The sequence below is a fragment of the Trichosurus vulpecula genome, chromosome 7 (genome assembly GCF_011100635.1).
Source record: "Trichosurus vulpecula isolate mTriVul1 chromosome 7, mTriVul1.pri, whole genome shotgun sequence".
NCBI lineage: Eukaryota > Metazoa > Chordata > Mammalia > Diprotodontia > Phalangeridae > Trichosurus > Trichosurus vulpecula.
In genome coordinates, this window is record NC_050579.1 from 250,058,636 (window position 1) to 250,074,332 (window position 15,697).

Consider the following 15,697-nt stretch of genomic DNA (forward strand, 5'->3'; position numbering starts at 1 on the left):
TAGCTGAATATGTTAGGTGACTTATTGGGATCCTGACATAAAAACTTTCACAGGATGTTTAATACCTGTACCAAGGGTTCTTGGCCTGGGGTCCATGGACTTTTAAAAATATTTTGATAACTGTGTCTCAATAAAACTTATTTCCTTTATAAAAAAAAGTTATTTTACTGCCAAGTAAGAAAGTTATCCAGCAGGGAAGGAGGGAAGCTTAAAACATGATGGGAGGGAGATGTGAGAATGAGGAAATAGGAAGAATGTAATGTAATGTCAGAAGGATGTAAGATGTTCTTTGTCCAGGTATCTTTATCACAGGAGATTGCTTCTTGGATTGAGCTACAGGTGTAATGAAAAATTAAAGGAATAAACTAGATGTGGACAAAATCTACAGTACCTCTACTGAATCAATCAAGCACACAAAGGCATAAACTAGGTTTCATTTAACAAGAAGATTCTTCCACACTGGGAATGACTTGTGGTGGCTGGAAAGTATCATTTATACCCTGTGGGGCTCATATAAAACAGTAAACCAGTTTGAATATGCTAGTCCAAGGGCAGGCCAGCCTAGAGCTGAAGCAGCTCCAGCAAAAGCCCTGAGAGAACTGCTTGAGCGGGGGCTTAAGAGAAGAGGAGTCCTAACACCCCCTGCCCCTTCTGAGCAAAGGAAAAGCTTATGATTTGAAAACATCAGAATATTTGGATTTGCTCATTCATGTTGGTAGCAGCATCTCTCCATCTGTGGGGTGGTAGGGGTAGTGGGGTGGTAGCAGGGTGGCAGCATCTGCACTGGGAACTAAGGGATGTTACAAACTAAACCTGCTGATGACAGGGAGCTTTAGAACTCCACAGCAAACAGCTACCCCATATGTGTTACCCCTTTGCTCCATGTAATAATTTTGAGCCCACTTTTCCCCAAACTTTATTTTTTGGGGGGGGGTGTTTTGTATCACTTGCTCTTACTATATCATCTCCATAAATGCTCTTTTCAAAAGCTAATTAACACTGTCTGACTAATTGGAAATCAAGGATCCCTTAATTTTTTGGCCTGAAGAGATCTGTTTCTCCTTGTTCTCTCTGGAAAAAGAACCATTTCCATCTCCCTAATTTCAGTTGCTCTTCTCTGGACCTTCTTTGGTTTTGCTATGCCTTTCTTAAACTACAAAAACAACCAAAACAGAGTGGTTTTGTACAGAAATAGAACACACACCAGGTGTCATCATAAGCTTTGTACAAATGAGAAGAGAATGTTTTAGCTTTGTTTTAGATATATTTCCTAATTTATGTTGAGCATTTTTATTAGTTCCACACTTTCTAGGTAACAGTTAATACTCAGAGGCAACAATCTTCTCAGTATGATTTAAATTGCATTCACTTTACAGCTGCCTATACTAATAAATATTTACCACTTTTCTGTTCAATCATATAATCCAGTGAAATCTTCCTTGAAATTCTTCCCTTTCAACTGGTGATCAAACTAAGAAACGAACAGTGTCATTTGCAATTGAGAGATTTCACTTATCCAATTAATTTACCTAAATTAAGTGTTGAATGAGAGTATCTGCTATGGTTTTTGTTATAAGATCTTATCAAGGACTATTTAAATATTTAAATCATTATTATGTTTTGTCATATGTAAGGAGAAAGCACAATTAACTATCAAAGGCAGCACAAACATAAGATGAAAGCTCACAGATCCTCAAATGACTAAGATTTTCCCCACTTTCAAGTGTCTTAACATGTGATCAAATTGTGCATAACAAGAATTTCTTACCATTGTTAAAAAGATTCCAAATTCTGGATTTAAATCAACACAATCACCATCAGAAAAAATAAACTGTTTTTTCCTCTCTTTTCTTGCTGTCAAAACAATATAAATCTGTTGAGCCGCCACTGATAATACAGGCAACTCAATTCTGTTAAATTCATCAAAGCATCCCCAGGAACCAGACTGTGCCAGACCTAGAATGGAAAGCATTAACTTCAAATTTTTTACTGAAATAACGTCTAACTTAACATAAATAATTTTGTAGATTGCCTTCTAGCCACTAATCATTTTCAAGCACGCTCACAAGCTATTATTTTGGAGAACATAGTTTTATCATATCTATCAATGTGTGTATGTGTGTGTGTGAGTGTGCGTGCGTGCGTGCGTGTGTGTGTGTGTGTGTGTGTGTGTGTGTGTGTGTGTGTATTCAGTGCCTCCTATGTGCCAGGCACTTTTAGCCCTATGTCTTAGCAGCTGGCTTAAACCTGAGGCTGGGGAAAGTAACAGAGGCAAGAGAGCTGCAGCACGTCACTGGTGAAATGTTCAAAAAGGATTGACTTTAATGTTGTCAATAGGTTTAACTAGCTTTTGTGCCTTAAGTGGCCTGGATTAATTTGCAATGTCAGACCTAAGTGAGATTCCCAAGTAGGGTTTTTCTGAAGAGAAATTTCCTGGAAGTGGGCATGTGTCTGTCTCTTCTCTGATTTGCCAATAAGAAGAGAAGTGGCCTGGAGGAATATAGATCAGCATATCCCTTTCATAGTTCATTCCTGTCCTGGGTGATAGTAGCAGGTCAGTTTTCCAGTTAAGGGCCTGGTCTGTGAGAAAAACTTTCAGAGATCTCCCTGGATGTTATTTATGATATGGTACTTGTTCAAAAACTCTGTTCCCTTGTCCTAAAGGTGTTTTTGAGAGTCCAGACATAATAATTATAGAATCAACCACTGGTCAAACACTTATCTTGCTTAACATATTAATAATAAGGTTTATAGCAACAGTATCAACGGTATTAATTCTGGAAGTGCAGGAGAAGGATGTTTGTTTGCCATTTGCATTTGTATTGGTAAATAGCTTTGGAATAAAACAAGATTCCAAAGACTGCAAAAAAATGAACTCAACAAATACTAATAATGCAACATCTAACATTTTTCTCATGTATGAGAAAAAGGTATCTAATCACATTTTCCCATACTCATCACCACTTACCTTTAAAAATCCGTCCTAAGCCTCTGAAATCCATTTGATCTGAACAGTTAAACACCACCACATATTTTCCCAAGCAACGCCCCATGTCTTTTGTTGTTTCTGTTTTGCCAGTTCCTGCTGGTCCTGCTGGCGCTCCTCCCATGTTCATCCCCAAAGCCTGAGCTAATGTAATATAGCACCTGCAAATGTTAATTTAGAAAATAAACATACTATAAATATGCTATAACAAATATTTCAGTAATGTCCCTGCAAAATTCCACCCTGGCTGTGAGGGGCATAGTAAAGTATAATAAATGTGAAGCCTACATAAAAGAGAGACAAACACTTTTAAGAACATGCTTTTCACTAGGATTAGGTTTAGATGAAAAAGTCACCTGGTTTAATTTTCTAAACAAAGTTTGAGGTCAACTCTTAGCTATATTGTTAGTTATTTTTTAAAAAATTGAGGTAAGAAGGACTACTACTACATTCACTAATGAGGAAATGATAATATAAAGAAAATAACTATATATTAAAATAGTTGATTGAATGTCATATATTTTAAAAAACATTTTATTTTCCCCCAATTACATGTAAAAACAATATTATCATTCTTTTTTTATAAGTATTGAGTTCCAAATTCAATTCCTCTCTCCTTTCCCTCCCCACTCCCTGAGACAGTAAGTAATCTGATAGAGGTTAAACATGTGCAATCATGTAAAACATTTTCATATTAGTCATTTTGTGTAAGAAGAATCAAAAAAGGACTTCCGGGGGTGGAGCCAAGATGGCGGCTAGAAAGCAGGGACTTGCGTGAGCTCCCCACCACGTCCCTCCAAAAGCCTATAAAAAATGGCTCTGAACAAATTCTAGAACTGCAGAACACACAAAATAGCAGAGGGAAGCAGGGATCTGGCACAGGACAGCCTGGATGGTCGCTCGATGAGGTCTATTGCACGTGGAATGGAAGGGAGCGGAGCTCGGCGTGGGCGGTGGCAGGCCAGACCAGGAGCGGGGCAGAACAGGCCCTAGCACCCTGACTCAGTGAGCTGTGGCAGTTACCAGACTTCTCAACCCACAAACACCAAAGACAACAGAGAAGGTTAGTGGGAAAAGCTGCGGGGGACAGAGTTCGCGGCTAGGCCACTGCCCCAGGGGCAGTGGGGGAGGTGCAGCTACAGAACTACAGCTGCAATTACTTCCGGCCCCAGGCCCACGTGGTGGGAGAAATTAAGTGGCGGATCAGAGCAAGAGTGAAGAGCCTGCTGAAGATTTGTGCCAGGTCCGGGTTGGTGGTTCTTGAGGAAGGAGGAGTACTGGGATGGCAGAGCTGGCTATATAGAAATAGCTCTGAAATCAATGGCACATGCCCTCAAGCTTGGAACAAAGCACTCTTTCCTTTACAAGCAGTCATACCCCGATGAAAAACTCAAAGGTCAAGTAAGTTGGCTGGGAACATGGCCAGGCAGCAAAAACACACCCAGATTCAGTCTCAGACTTTGGAATTTTTCTTTGGCAACAAAGAAGACCAAAACATACGGCCTGAAGAAGTCAACAAAGTGCAAGAGCCTACACCAAAAGCTTCCAAGAAAAACATGAACTGGTCTCAGGCCATGGAAGAGGTCAAAAAGGATTTGGAAAAGCAAGTTAGAGAAGCAGAGGAAAAATTGGGACAAGAAATGAGAATGATGCAAGAAAACCATGAAAAACAAGTCAATGACTTGCTAAAGGAGACCCAAAGAAATAGTAAAAAAATACTGAAGAAAACAACACTTTAAAAAATAGATTAACTCAAATGGCAAAAGAGCTCCAAAAAGCCAATGAGGGGAAGAATGCCTTGAAAGGCAGAATTAGCCAAATGGAAAAGGAGGTCCAAAAGACCACTGAAGAAAATACTACCTTAAAAATGAGACTGGAGCACTAAGTGGAAGCTAGTGACTTGATGAGAAATCAAGATATTATAAAACAGAACCAAAGGAATGAAAAATGGAAGACAATGCTAAATATCTCATTGGAAAAACCACTGACCTAGAAAATAGATCCAGGAGAGATAATTTAAAAATTATTGGACTACCTGAAAGCCATGATCAAAAAAAGAGCCTAGATATCATCTTTCAAGAAATTATCAAGGAGAATTGCCCTGATATTCTAGAGCCAGAGGGTAAAATGGAAATTGAAAGAATCCATAGATCGCCTCCTCAAAAAGACCCCAAAAAGAAAACTCCTAGGAACATTGTCGCCAAATTCCAGAGCTCCCAGGTCAAGGAGAAAATACTGCAAGTAGCCAGAAAGAAACAATTTGAATATTGTGGAAAAACAATCATGATAACACAGGATCTGGCAGCTTCCACATTAAGGGACCGAAGGGCTTGGAATATGATATTCTGGAGGTCAATGGAGCTAGGATTAAAACCAAGAATCACCTACCCAGAAAAACTGAGTTTTATGCTCCAAGGCAAAATATGGACTTTCAATAAAATAGAGGACTTTCAAGGACTTTCTCAGTGAAAAGACCAGAGCTAAATAGAAAATTTGACTCTCAAACACAACAATCAACAGAAGCGTGAAAAGGTAAACAAGAAAGAGAAATCATAAGGGACTTACTAAAGTTGAACTGTTTTGCTTACATTCCTACATAGAAAGATGATGGGTATGATTCATGAGACTTCAATATCATAGTAGCTGAAAGGAATATGCATATATATATGTATACATATAGATACCTATGTGGATGTCTATGTGTGTATGTATGTACATACACACACACACACACACACACACACAAAGGGCACAGGGTGAGTTGAATATGAAAGGATGATATCAAAAAAATAAAATCAATTTAAGGGATAAGAGAGGAATATATTGAGAGAGGGAGAAAGGGAGAGATAGAATGGGGTAAATCATCTTGTATAAAAGTGGTAAGGAAAAGTGGTTCTGTAGGAAGGGAAGAGGGGGCAGGTGAGGGGGAATGAGCAAATCTTGCTCTCATTGGATTTGACCTGAGGAGGGAATACCACACACGTTCAATTGGGTATCTTACCCCACAGGAAAGAAGGAGGAAGAAGATAAAAAAGGGGGGATGATAGAAGGGAGGACAGACAGGGGGAGGAGGTAATCAAAAACAAACACTTTCGAAAAGGGACAGGGTCAAGGGAGAAAATTCAATAAATGGGGATAGGTTAGGAAGGAGCAAAACATAATCTTTCACAACATGAGTATTGTGGAAGGGTTTTACATGACGATACGCATGTGGCCTATGTTGAATTGCTTGCCTTCTTAGGGAGGGTGGGTGGGTGGGGAGGGAAGAGGGGAGAGAATTTGGAACTCAAAGTTTTAAAAACAGACGTTCAAAAACAACAACAACAACAAAAAGTTTTTGCATGTAACTAGGAAATAAGATACACAGGCAATGGGGCACAGAAATTTATCTTGCCCTAGAAGAGAAGAAGGGAAAGGGGGATGGGAGGGAAGTGGGGTGACAGATGGGAGGGCTGCCTGGGGAACGGGGCAACCAGAGCATACACCATCTTGGAGTGGGGGAAGGGTAGAAATGGGTAAAAAATTTGTAATTCAAACTTTTGTGAAAATCAATGCTGAAAACTAAATATATTAAATACATTTAAAATAAATAAATAAAAAAAAAGAAAATTAAAAGAAGAATCGAAAAAGAAAGGAAGGAATGGCGAGAAAGAAAGGGGGCAGAAGGGAGGGACAGAGAAAGGAAGGAAGGAAAGAAGGAGGGAAGGAAGGAAGGAGGAAAGGAAGGGAGAATGAAGGAAGGAAAGAAGGAAGGAAGGAAGGAAAGAAGGAAGTAAGGAAGGAAGGAAGGAAGGATACTTTAGTCCGTATTCAGACAATATCATTTCTTCCTCTGGAGGCAATTAGATTTTCTCATCATGAGTCCTTTAGGATTGTCTTGGATCATTGTACTGCTGAGAATAGCTAAGTCGTTCATAGTTCTTCATTGTACAATATTATTGTACAATGTTCTCCTGTTTCTGCTCACTTCAATTTGCATCAATTCATGTATGTCTTTCCAGATTTTTCTGAAATCATCTTGCTTGTCATTTCTTACAGCACCATAATATGCCATTACAATCATATATCACAACTTCTTTGGCCATTCCCCAACTGATGGGCATACCTTCAATTTCCAATTCTTAGTTACCGCAAATATAGCTGCTATAAATATTTTTGTATAAGTAGGTCCTTTTCTCTTTTTATTAATCTCTTTGTCATATAGACCTGGCAGTGGTGTTGCTGGATCAAAGGGTATGCACAGTTTTATTATATGTCATATATTAATAAAGTGACCAGACTGTGAAGCTGGTGGATCTTATTCATTAAGTGTCGATTTAAGGCGGTCAGTTTAAGCAGAAAAGATTGAAGGAATCAGAAGGAATATTGGCATGCCCATAGTGGGGAGGACCACCTGAAAGTGGCTGTAAAAATTTACTTCAAAGTTGGAAATATAAAAATGCTTCAGAGCTAAATGAAACAAGTAATAATCAATAGTATTGAACAGAAACAGGAAGAGGAGAGAGATACAAAAAAAAGGTGAAAGAAGAGAAAAAAATGGAGACAGGGAACAGAAACTAAGCATAACTTCTTTGCAGAAATTACTGGGAAGGTCCCCTCTCCCTATTCCTCCCATATGGTGGAAATAAAGCATCTATCCTAACCACACTGAACAATAATGCCATGGGGATAAGAAAATGAAAAACAACATTAGCAGTGAGAGCAGGGAGAAAAAGGTGAGGGAGTGAAGGTAGAGATAATGTGAAGAGAAAGAAAGAAATAGGAAGAGAGAGAGAGAGAGAGAGAGAGAAAGGAGGGACAGAGAAGAAGGGAAGAGAGGAAATATAGGAAGGAAGGAAGAAAAGGAAGACAATTTTTCTGAAATAAACCAAATTTGTGCAATCAGACAATACTCTGAGGTGCCACCCTGATCCCTCTTCCTGGTCCTCTTGCCCTGCCCACCCCCCACCCAAGGCAACCAACCAACCAAACCTAGTTTGTTTTAGGTAAACTGTCTTCTTTTCCTTCCTTCCTTCCTTCCTTCCTTCCTTCCTTCCTTCCTTCCTTCCTTCCTTCCTTCCTTCCTTCCTTTCTCTCTCCTCTCTCTCTCCCCCTTCTTCTCTTCCCCTCTTTATCCTTCCTTTCTCTCTCTTTGATTCTTATAAAGCAGGATCTCCAATACTCTCATTTTCCTGATTGCCTTCCCATGGACACAGTACTGTATCTCAAGATCCTTCATAAAATATGGTGCCTAGGTTTGAACACAGTACTCCAGAAGTGGTCTGACAAGGTGTCACATAGAGTGGTGCTACAAACTCCCATGATCTAGACACCATACTTTCTATTTAGGCAGTCCAAGATGTCATTAATTTTTTTGGCTGTAATATCATATTTTTCAAAGTTTTACCGAGCTTGAAGTCTACTAAACCATCCAAATAGTCTTTTCTGTAGTCAGTCATTCCATATCCAATACTAGTAGATTTTGTTTTTTAATACAAGTTTAGAGTTTTACATTTATCTATGTTAAATTTAATCTTTTTAGATATGCCCTGCTGTTCTAATGTATTTGCTATTTAATGTAAATGCTATTTAATGTATCATCTCTGCTTCCCTGCTTCATATCAACTTCAAATTTTATAAGCATGCTATCTATTGCTTTTCCCAAGTCAGTGATTAAAATGCTGAAAAGCACAGACCCGGGGATAGGTCTCCATGGCACTCAGAGACCACCTTCCAATGGGACACTGATTCATATTAATTATGACTCTTCCAGTCATTTAATCAGCTTCAAATCCATCTAACTGTACCATCTTCTAGTCCTCTTGACCATAAGGAGAACATAAGACACTTTGTCAGATGTTTGCTAAAATTCAGGTATGTTCTGTCTACAGCATTCCTCTGATCTATCATTCTAATAACCCTGACAAAAATATCAGGCTAATTTGATATGACTTATTCTTGATAGAGTCATGCTGGTTCTTAGTAATCATTGCTTTCTTTTCTTAATGCTCTTGAACAACCACTTAATAATATGTGCCAGAATTTTGCTAGGAATGGAAGTCATACTCATCTGCTTCTAATTTGAAGAATCTCTTCTATTTTTTTTAAATTAACACAACTTCTGATTGTATCCTCTGGCTTCTCTCTAATTCTCCACAACTTTCATCACTGACAACAGCTCAGACATCAGGCTCACAGGTTATCTCAGTACGTTGGATGTAGGTCATCCAGGACCCAGGGTTTGAACTCAATGAAAGGATGTAAGTGCTTTCTTCTCACTAATTCTATCTTTGAATTCAGTCTTCAGAACTGAAATTCGCTGAAATATTCTTGTTTTGGTTGTCTGTGACTAAGTTTGTTTTGGTGCCCTGCATATTTTGATACTTTTCGATATTATACAAATTAAATAATAGTTTCAGTTGATTCACTATTAGGACCAGCAATGTATTAGCAATACTGAATGTACACCCCGCCAAATTTAAAACTTCTGTTGTATCTACGTATGAGATCACACAAAAGTGCCTTTTACCTATCTGTTAAGGGGGTAATAACTAGACGATCAGTACATCCAAGAAATTCATTCTGATAGATAAAATCAACATCTGTAATGGAAACTACAGTTTGGTCCAAATCTTCCTTAAAATAAAATCTGCTCTGCTTTAGCCATTCAAAATCTGTGGCTGATTTGATATGCATTTTTACCTTTAAAACACAAAATACAAAAGTTATTATTATGTTACAATGACATGTTTCACAAATGCTTGAGTAATCATAATAAATTTTAAAATTCTGTCCTGGGTTTTCTATCTAGTCTAGCATGTTATGATGCCAAAGGATATCTGACAGAAAAGTATAACTGTCCTCTTTTTGATCATCATTAAAGGTTATACATACATACATACATACATACATATACATATATATATATGCCCCAAATATTTATTGTTAATTTCCTTTAGTGACCTATTAGAGAGGTGGGGAAAGCTGGATAAGGAATTTTAGTTTTAGCTCTGTCATTATCTATTACAATTTATTATAGCGGGCTATTGGAAGAGTCTTTGGTGATGTGCTGAAATTTCTAGACCAGAAGTTTAGCAATTGTTTTCCATGGAACCCGGAGGCTTTACTTGTCTTTAGGAAATTGCTAGAGTTCCAAATGGTATTTTTCAAATAGGATTGGGCTCTAGATATTTTTGTCAAATTAGTATTTTCATACACATACAACATGACAATTCAAAATGAGAAAAAAGAAAACGGGATATTCATAAAATAGGCATGGAAATATATACAGCTATTATATTATCTATTGTCATATACATTACAATTTTTTTAACTTTAACACACTTATACTTTACCAAGTCATCAAAAATATCTCTCTGGTGTACATGGATAGTAATTAGAGTTTCAAATTTCACTCTATCAAACTTGGATAGATCATGAGTTGTCTGACCAATGAGAACATTTAAAATATCCAGAAACTTCTGATTGGTCACTTGCATAATTTTCCTGTCATCTTTTGCATTATTTAAGGCCTCTTCTGCATCATGTGTCCACAACATCTGAATTCCCAGCAGTCCTACCTAGAGATCCAAAATATGAAGAAAATCACCTAATATTTATAAACAATGAAGAAATAATTTATAAACAATAAATAAAAAAGTTTATTAACTAAGCATCTACCCTAAAGGTAAATATTTTCTCCTCATTTAAGCTAAAACACAGATGCTATCTTTGGGGCTATTTGTTTGGCCAGGCCTTGGGTCCTAAGGGATTGATTAGGCTTCAGGAAAGTTGACAATTTCAAGCATGAGCATAGATAGCTTTTGGTCATGGAGATCCAAATGGGGATAGCCTAAACCAGGAGAAGGGAACCTGTGGCCTCAAGGTCACATGTGGCCCTCTAGGTCCTCCAGTGTGGCCCTTTAACTGAAACCAAACTCCACAAATCCTCTTAATAAAAGCATTTGTTCTGTAAAATTTGTACTCAGTCAAAAGGCTGCACCCAAGGACCTAGAAGGCCACATGTGGCCTAGAGGCTACAAGCTCCCCACCCCTGAGCCCTGAACACCTTGCAGAGGAGCCTTAAACAAAAAACCTTCAAGAACAAACACTAGCTCTTTGTAGTTTAACAACTGTTTATTCCTGTTCAGGCTAAAATTTTTATTGACCTGGAAACATCCCATGGAAAGCTGTCTGTATATCTTTGCTGAGTGTTTGTATAATCTCTATTGGAGGGTTTTAAAATTATTTACCTCATTGATTCAATCTCTCCAGACTGTGAACTTATATTGGAGCTAGCCAATACCTGGCCTAACACATACACACACATGCACACACACACATACCTACACACACACACACACACACACACACACACACACACCCCTAAGGAGAAAGAAACGAGTAATATATCCTGGCTTAATGTTGTTAATTTATAATTTATAGAAATATATTAGATGATTATCAATGAATACTTTCATTTAGACTTATTTAGAAGGGAAAATTGCTGGTAGTCATAAAATTTCTAATTATTAAAATTAGGAGAATACTAGAACCCCATTATAACCACAAGTAGGGCTAGATTTTAGGCATGTCATATGACATGTGACATTGTGTGTGGACGATGTGACACTTTTTGTGTATGCCATATAACATGGATCACCATGCAGTAGTGGCACTGCAGTATAAGCAGTTCAACTCAATTTATGTGTGGCCTTTGATAAGACCACAGAAAGGCAGTATGTCACTCATTATATGACTTCTCCTGTGAAGGAGCACAATATCTGAATCGTCCACTAGGCAGTGCCTTTTTTGAACCATTACCTCAGTCAACGATCCTTTTTTTTTAAAGCAAGCCACTTAAAATTTTTTTTAAAATTTCTTTTAAATTTTTTATGTAATGCTTTAATATTTTATTTTTCCCAATAACATGTAAAAACAATTTTAACATTCATTTTAAAAAAATTTAAGTACCGAATTCTAATATGCCCCCTCCATCCCTTTCTCCTCATTGAGAAGATAAGCAATTTGATTTGACATAGGTTATATATGTACAGTCATGCAAAACATATTTTCATATTCGTCATGTGGTAAAAGAAAACACAGACCAAAAAAAGCCACACGGGAAAAATCAACAAAGTAAAAAAAATTATGCTTGGATCTGCATTCAATTCTCTCTGGAGATGGATAGCATTTTTCATCATAAGTCCTTTGGAATTCTCTTGGATCACTGTATTGCTGAGAATAGCCAAGTCATTCACAGTTGATCATCATACAATATTGCTGTTACTGTGCACAATGTTGCCCAGCTCTGCTCATTTCACTTTGTATCAGTTCATGTAAGTACTTTCAGGTTTCTTGAAAGCATTCTGCTTGTTTCTTATAGCATAATAGTATCCCATCACAATCCTATACCACAACTTGTTCTATCATTCCCCAATTGATGAGCATCTCCTCGATTTTCAATTCTTTGTCACCATGAAAATAACTGCTATAAATATTTTTGTACATGTAAGTCCTTTTACTTTTTTTGTCTCTTTGAGATACAGACATAGTTGTTGCTGGGTTTTATAGTTATGCACGGTTTAATAGCCCTTTGGGCATAATTCCAAATTGCCCTGCAAAATGGTTGAATCAGTTCACAACTCCACCAACAATGCATTAGTGTCTCGATTTTCCCACAAAACCTCCAACATTTATCATTTTCCTTTTCTGTCATATTAGCCAATCTGATAGGAGTGGGGTGGTACCTCTGAGTTGTTTTAATTTGCATTTCTCTACTCAAAATTGATTTAGAGCATTTTTTCATATAACCATAATGTAGTTTTGATTATGTCATCTGAAAACTCCCTGTTTGTATCCTTTGACCATTTATCAATTGGAGAATAGCTATTTTTTATAAATTTCACTTAAATCTCTACATATTTGAGAAATGAGGTCTTTATCAGAGAAATTTCCTGTAAATTTTTTCACAATTATGATTACTGTGTATTTTCCTTCATCTTATTTTGTTCCATTTGTCCTACTCCCTTTCACCCTATCCATCGCTAAGTGTTTTGCTTCTTATGCCAATCTGCTATCCCTTCTATCAGCACCCACTCCCCTTCTCTTATCCACATCCCCTCCTACTTTTCCTGTAAGATATGATAGATTTGTATCATACATCTACATCTACATATATTCAACTCACTCCAAAGCCCTCTGTCTATGTATACTCCTTCTAACTACCTTAATAATAATAAAGTTCTTAGGAATTACAAGCATCATCTTCCCATGTAGGAATGTAAACAGTTTAACCTTATTGAATCCTTTATGATTTCTCTTCCTTATTTACCTTTTTAAGCTTCTCTTTAGTCTTGCTTTATAAAGTCAAATTTTCTATCCCACTCTGGGCTTTTTTTCAGAAGTGTCTGAAAGTCCTTTATTTCACTGAATATCAATTTGCACCCCTGAAGGATTATACTCAGTTTTGCTGGGTAGGTCATTCTTGGTTGTATTCCAAGCTCCTTTATCTTCCAGAGTATCATATTTCAAGCCCTCTGATCCTTTAATTTAGAAGCTGCTAAATCTTTCGTTATCTTGACTGTAGTTCCACAATATCTGAACTGTTTCTTTCTGGATGCTTGCAATAATTTCGCCTTCACCTGCGGGTTCTGGAATTTGGGTATAATATTCTCAGGAGTTTTCATTTTAAAATCTCTTTTAGGAGGTGATTGGTGAATTCTTTCAATTTCTATTTTATCCTTCTAGAGTATCAGGGCAGTTTTCCTTAATAATTTGTTGAAAGATAATGTCTATGCTCTTTTTTTGATCAGGGCTTTCAGGTAGTCCAATAATTTTTAAATTATCTCTCCTGGATGTATTTTCCAGGTCAGTTGTTTTTCTAATGTGATATTTCACATTGTTATCTATTTTTTCACTCTTTTGATTTTGTTTCTTGATGTCTCAAGACATTAGCTTCCACTTGCCCAATTTTAATTTTTAAGGAATTATTTTCTTCAGTGAGCTTTTATACCTCCCTTTTCATTTGGTCAATTCTACTTTTTATGGATTTCTCTTCTTCAGTGAAATTTTGTATATCTTTTTCTATTTTGCAAATTCTGCTTTTTAAGGAATTCTTCTCAGTGGATTTTTGTGTCTGTTTAGTGTTTGGCCTATTCTGTTTTTTAAGGTGTTAATTTCCTCAGAATTTTTTGTGCCTCTTTTACCAAGCTTTTGATTCTTTTTTCATCATTTTCTTGCATCTCTCTCATTTCTTTTCCCACTTTTTTCTCTGCCTTTTAAATTCAATTTTTAAAAGGTTTTTTGAGCTCCTCCAGGAATTCTTTTTGGGCCTGAAACTAATTCACATTTTTCTTCTGAGGGTCTGGATTAGCAGTTTGGACTTTGTGGTCTCTTCTTCTGAGTTTGTACTTTGATTTTCCCTTGTCATCATAGAATCTTTCTATGGTCAAGTTCTCTTTTTTTGGCTCATTTTCCAGCTCATTTTCTTGACTTTCAACTTTATGTTAAAGTTGGGATCTGTTCCTGTGGTGGAGGGGACACTGTCTGAAGCTTTAGGATTTTTGTATAGATGTTTTAAGAGCTAGTTTTGGGGGTCTGTAAATTTTCAGTTCTTCCAAGTTGGTATGACCTAACAGTTGTGTTTATCACTCTCCTGGCCTTTGAGTGACCACAAGCACTCTTTCCCACCCTGGAACTATGACCAGGGTTGCCACTCCCCTAAGGCCACAACTTCTACTGTGCTAATGCTCCTTCTCACCCTGAGACTACCATCCAGATCTGCATGTGAGAAATACAGTCCTGTACCCAGTGTTAACTAACAAAAAGAATTGTGTAATTTTCTGACCAACTGTGTGATCGTCTTACTAGGTTTGGGCTGAGAGCTCTGAAAGCCACTGTTGCTGAATCAATTGCTTCTAGGGCCTGCTACTTGACAGGGCATTGCCTATGTTGGACTGTGCTCCATTTTCACCCGGGTGCAAAGACATTTTCTGCTGAGCTTCTAAGTTGTCTTGGGCTGGAAAATTGTTTTACCCCATCCTTTTGTGTGTTCTACCACTCCAGAGTTTGTTTTGAGGCATTATTTTAAAGTTGTTTGGACAGGAATTGGGGAGAGCTCAGGTGAGTCCCTGCCATTTCTCTGCCATCTTGGCTCAACCCTCTCTTATTCTACTCCAACACATGTATAGTCTTGCAAAAGGCTGCAGTACATACAATGACCAGAAGAAGCTAAACAGATTGCAAATGCTTAAACTACTCATCTACCCACCTCAACCTGACATTGAGATTAATACTGTTCAAAAATATTTAAAACAGCAATATCTCACATCTGGAATTTCCCCTCTCAATGACCCTCAAGTTCACTGGATATAGGCACTTAATAAGCCCACCCTGACTACAAAACATAGCAAAAAGAAAGGTGAAGATGCCTATATCCAACCTGAACATTTCCCCAAACCTTCTTTCATACCCACAGATTATGGAAGATTTAAAAGAAGGAAGTGTTTGTCTGGAACTCATTTCAGGATCAGGAACTACACCAGAAGGGAGCAAGGGAAGCAGAGGAGAAAGAGAGTCATTTTTCCCTCTCTCTTATTACTAGATGGTATTTTCAATAGTTGCCAGCTCAGGCCACTGTGGATTCGCCTCCATTACAAGAAGCCCTGCCCTGTGGGTCTCCAGGCACCATTAATTTGGAGAGTACTGGCTTCTCCTATGCTTCTTCCTCTT

The 15,697-nt window shown here is 37.6% G+C and overlaps 1 protein-coding gene across 1 annotated transcript in view; it reads right to left on the reverse strand.

Moving 5' to 3' along the window:
- DNAH8 (dynein axonemal heavy chain 8) overlaps nucleotides 1-15,697 on the reverse strand; it is a 504,073-nt gene that overhangs the window by 247,750 nt on the left and 240,626 nt on the right. The window contains exons 41-44 of the mRNA XM_036768363.1: nucleotides 10,321-10,545; nucleotides 9,495-9,667; nucleotides 2,969-3,147; nucleotides 1,769-1,956 (exon numbers count right to left, since the gene is read on the reverse strand). Of these exons, the coding sequence (XP_036624258.1) occupies nucleotides 1,769-1,956; nucleotides 2,969-3,147; nucleotides 9,495-9,667; nucleotides 10,321-10,545 (765 nt within the window). The remainder of the gene's footprint in view (nucleotides 1-1,768; nucleotides 1,957-2,968; nucleotides 3,148-9,494; nucleotides 9,668-10,320; nucleotides 10,546-15,697) is intronic.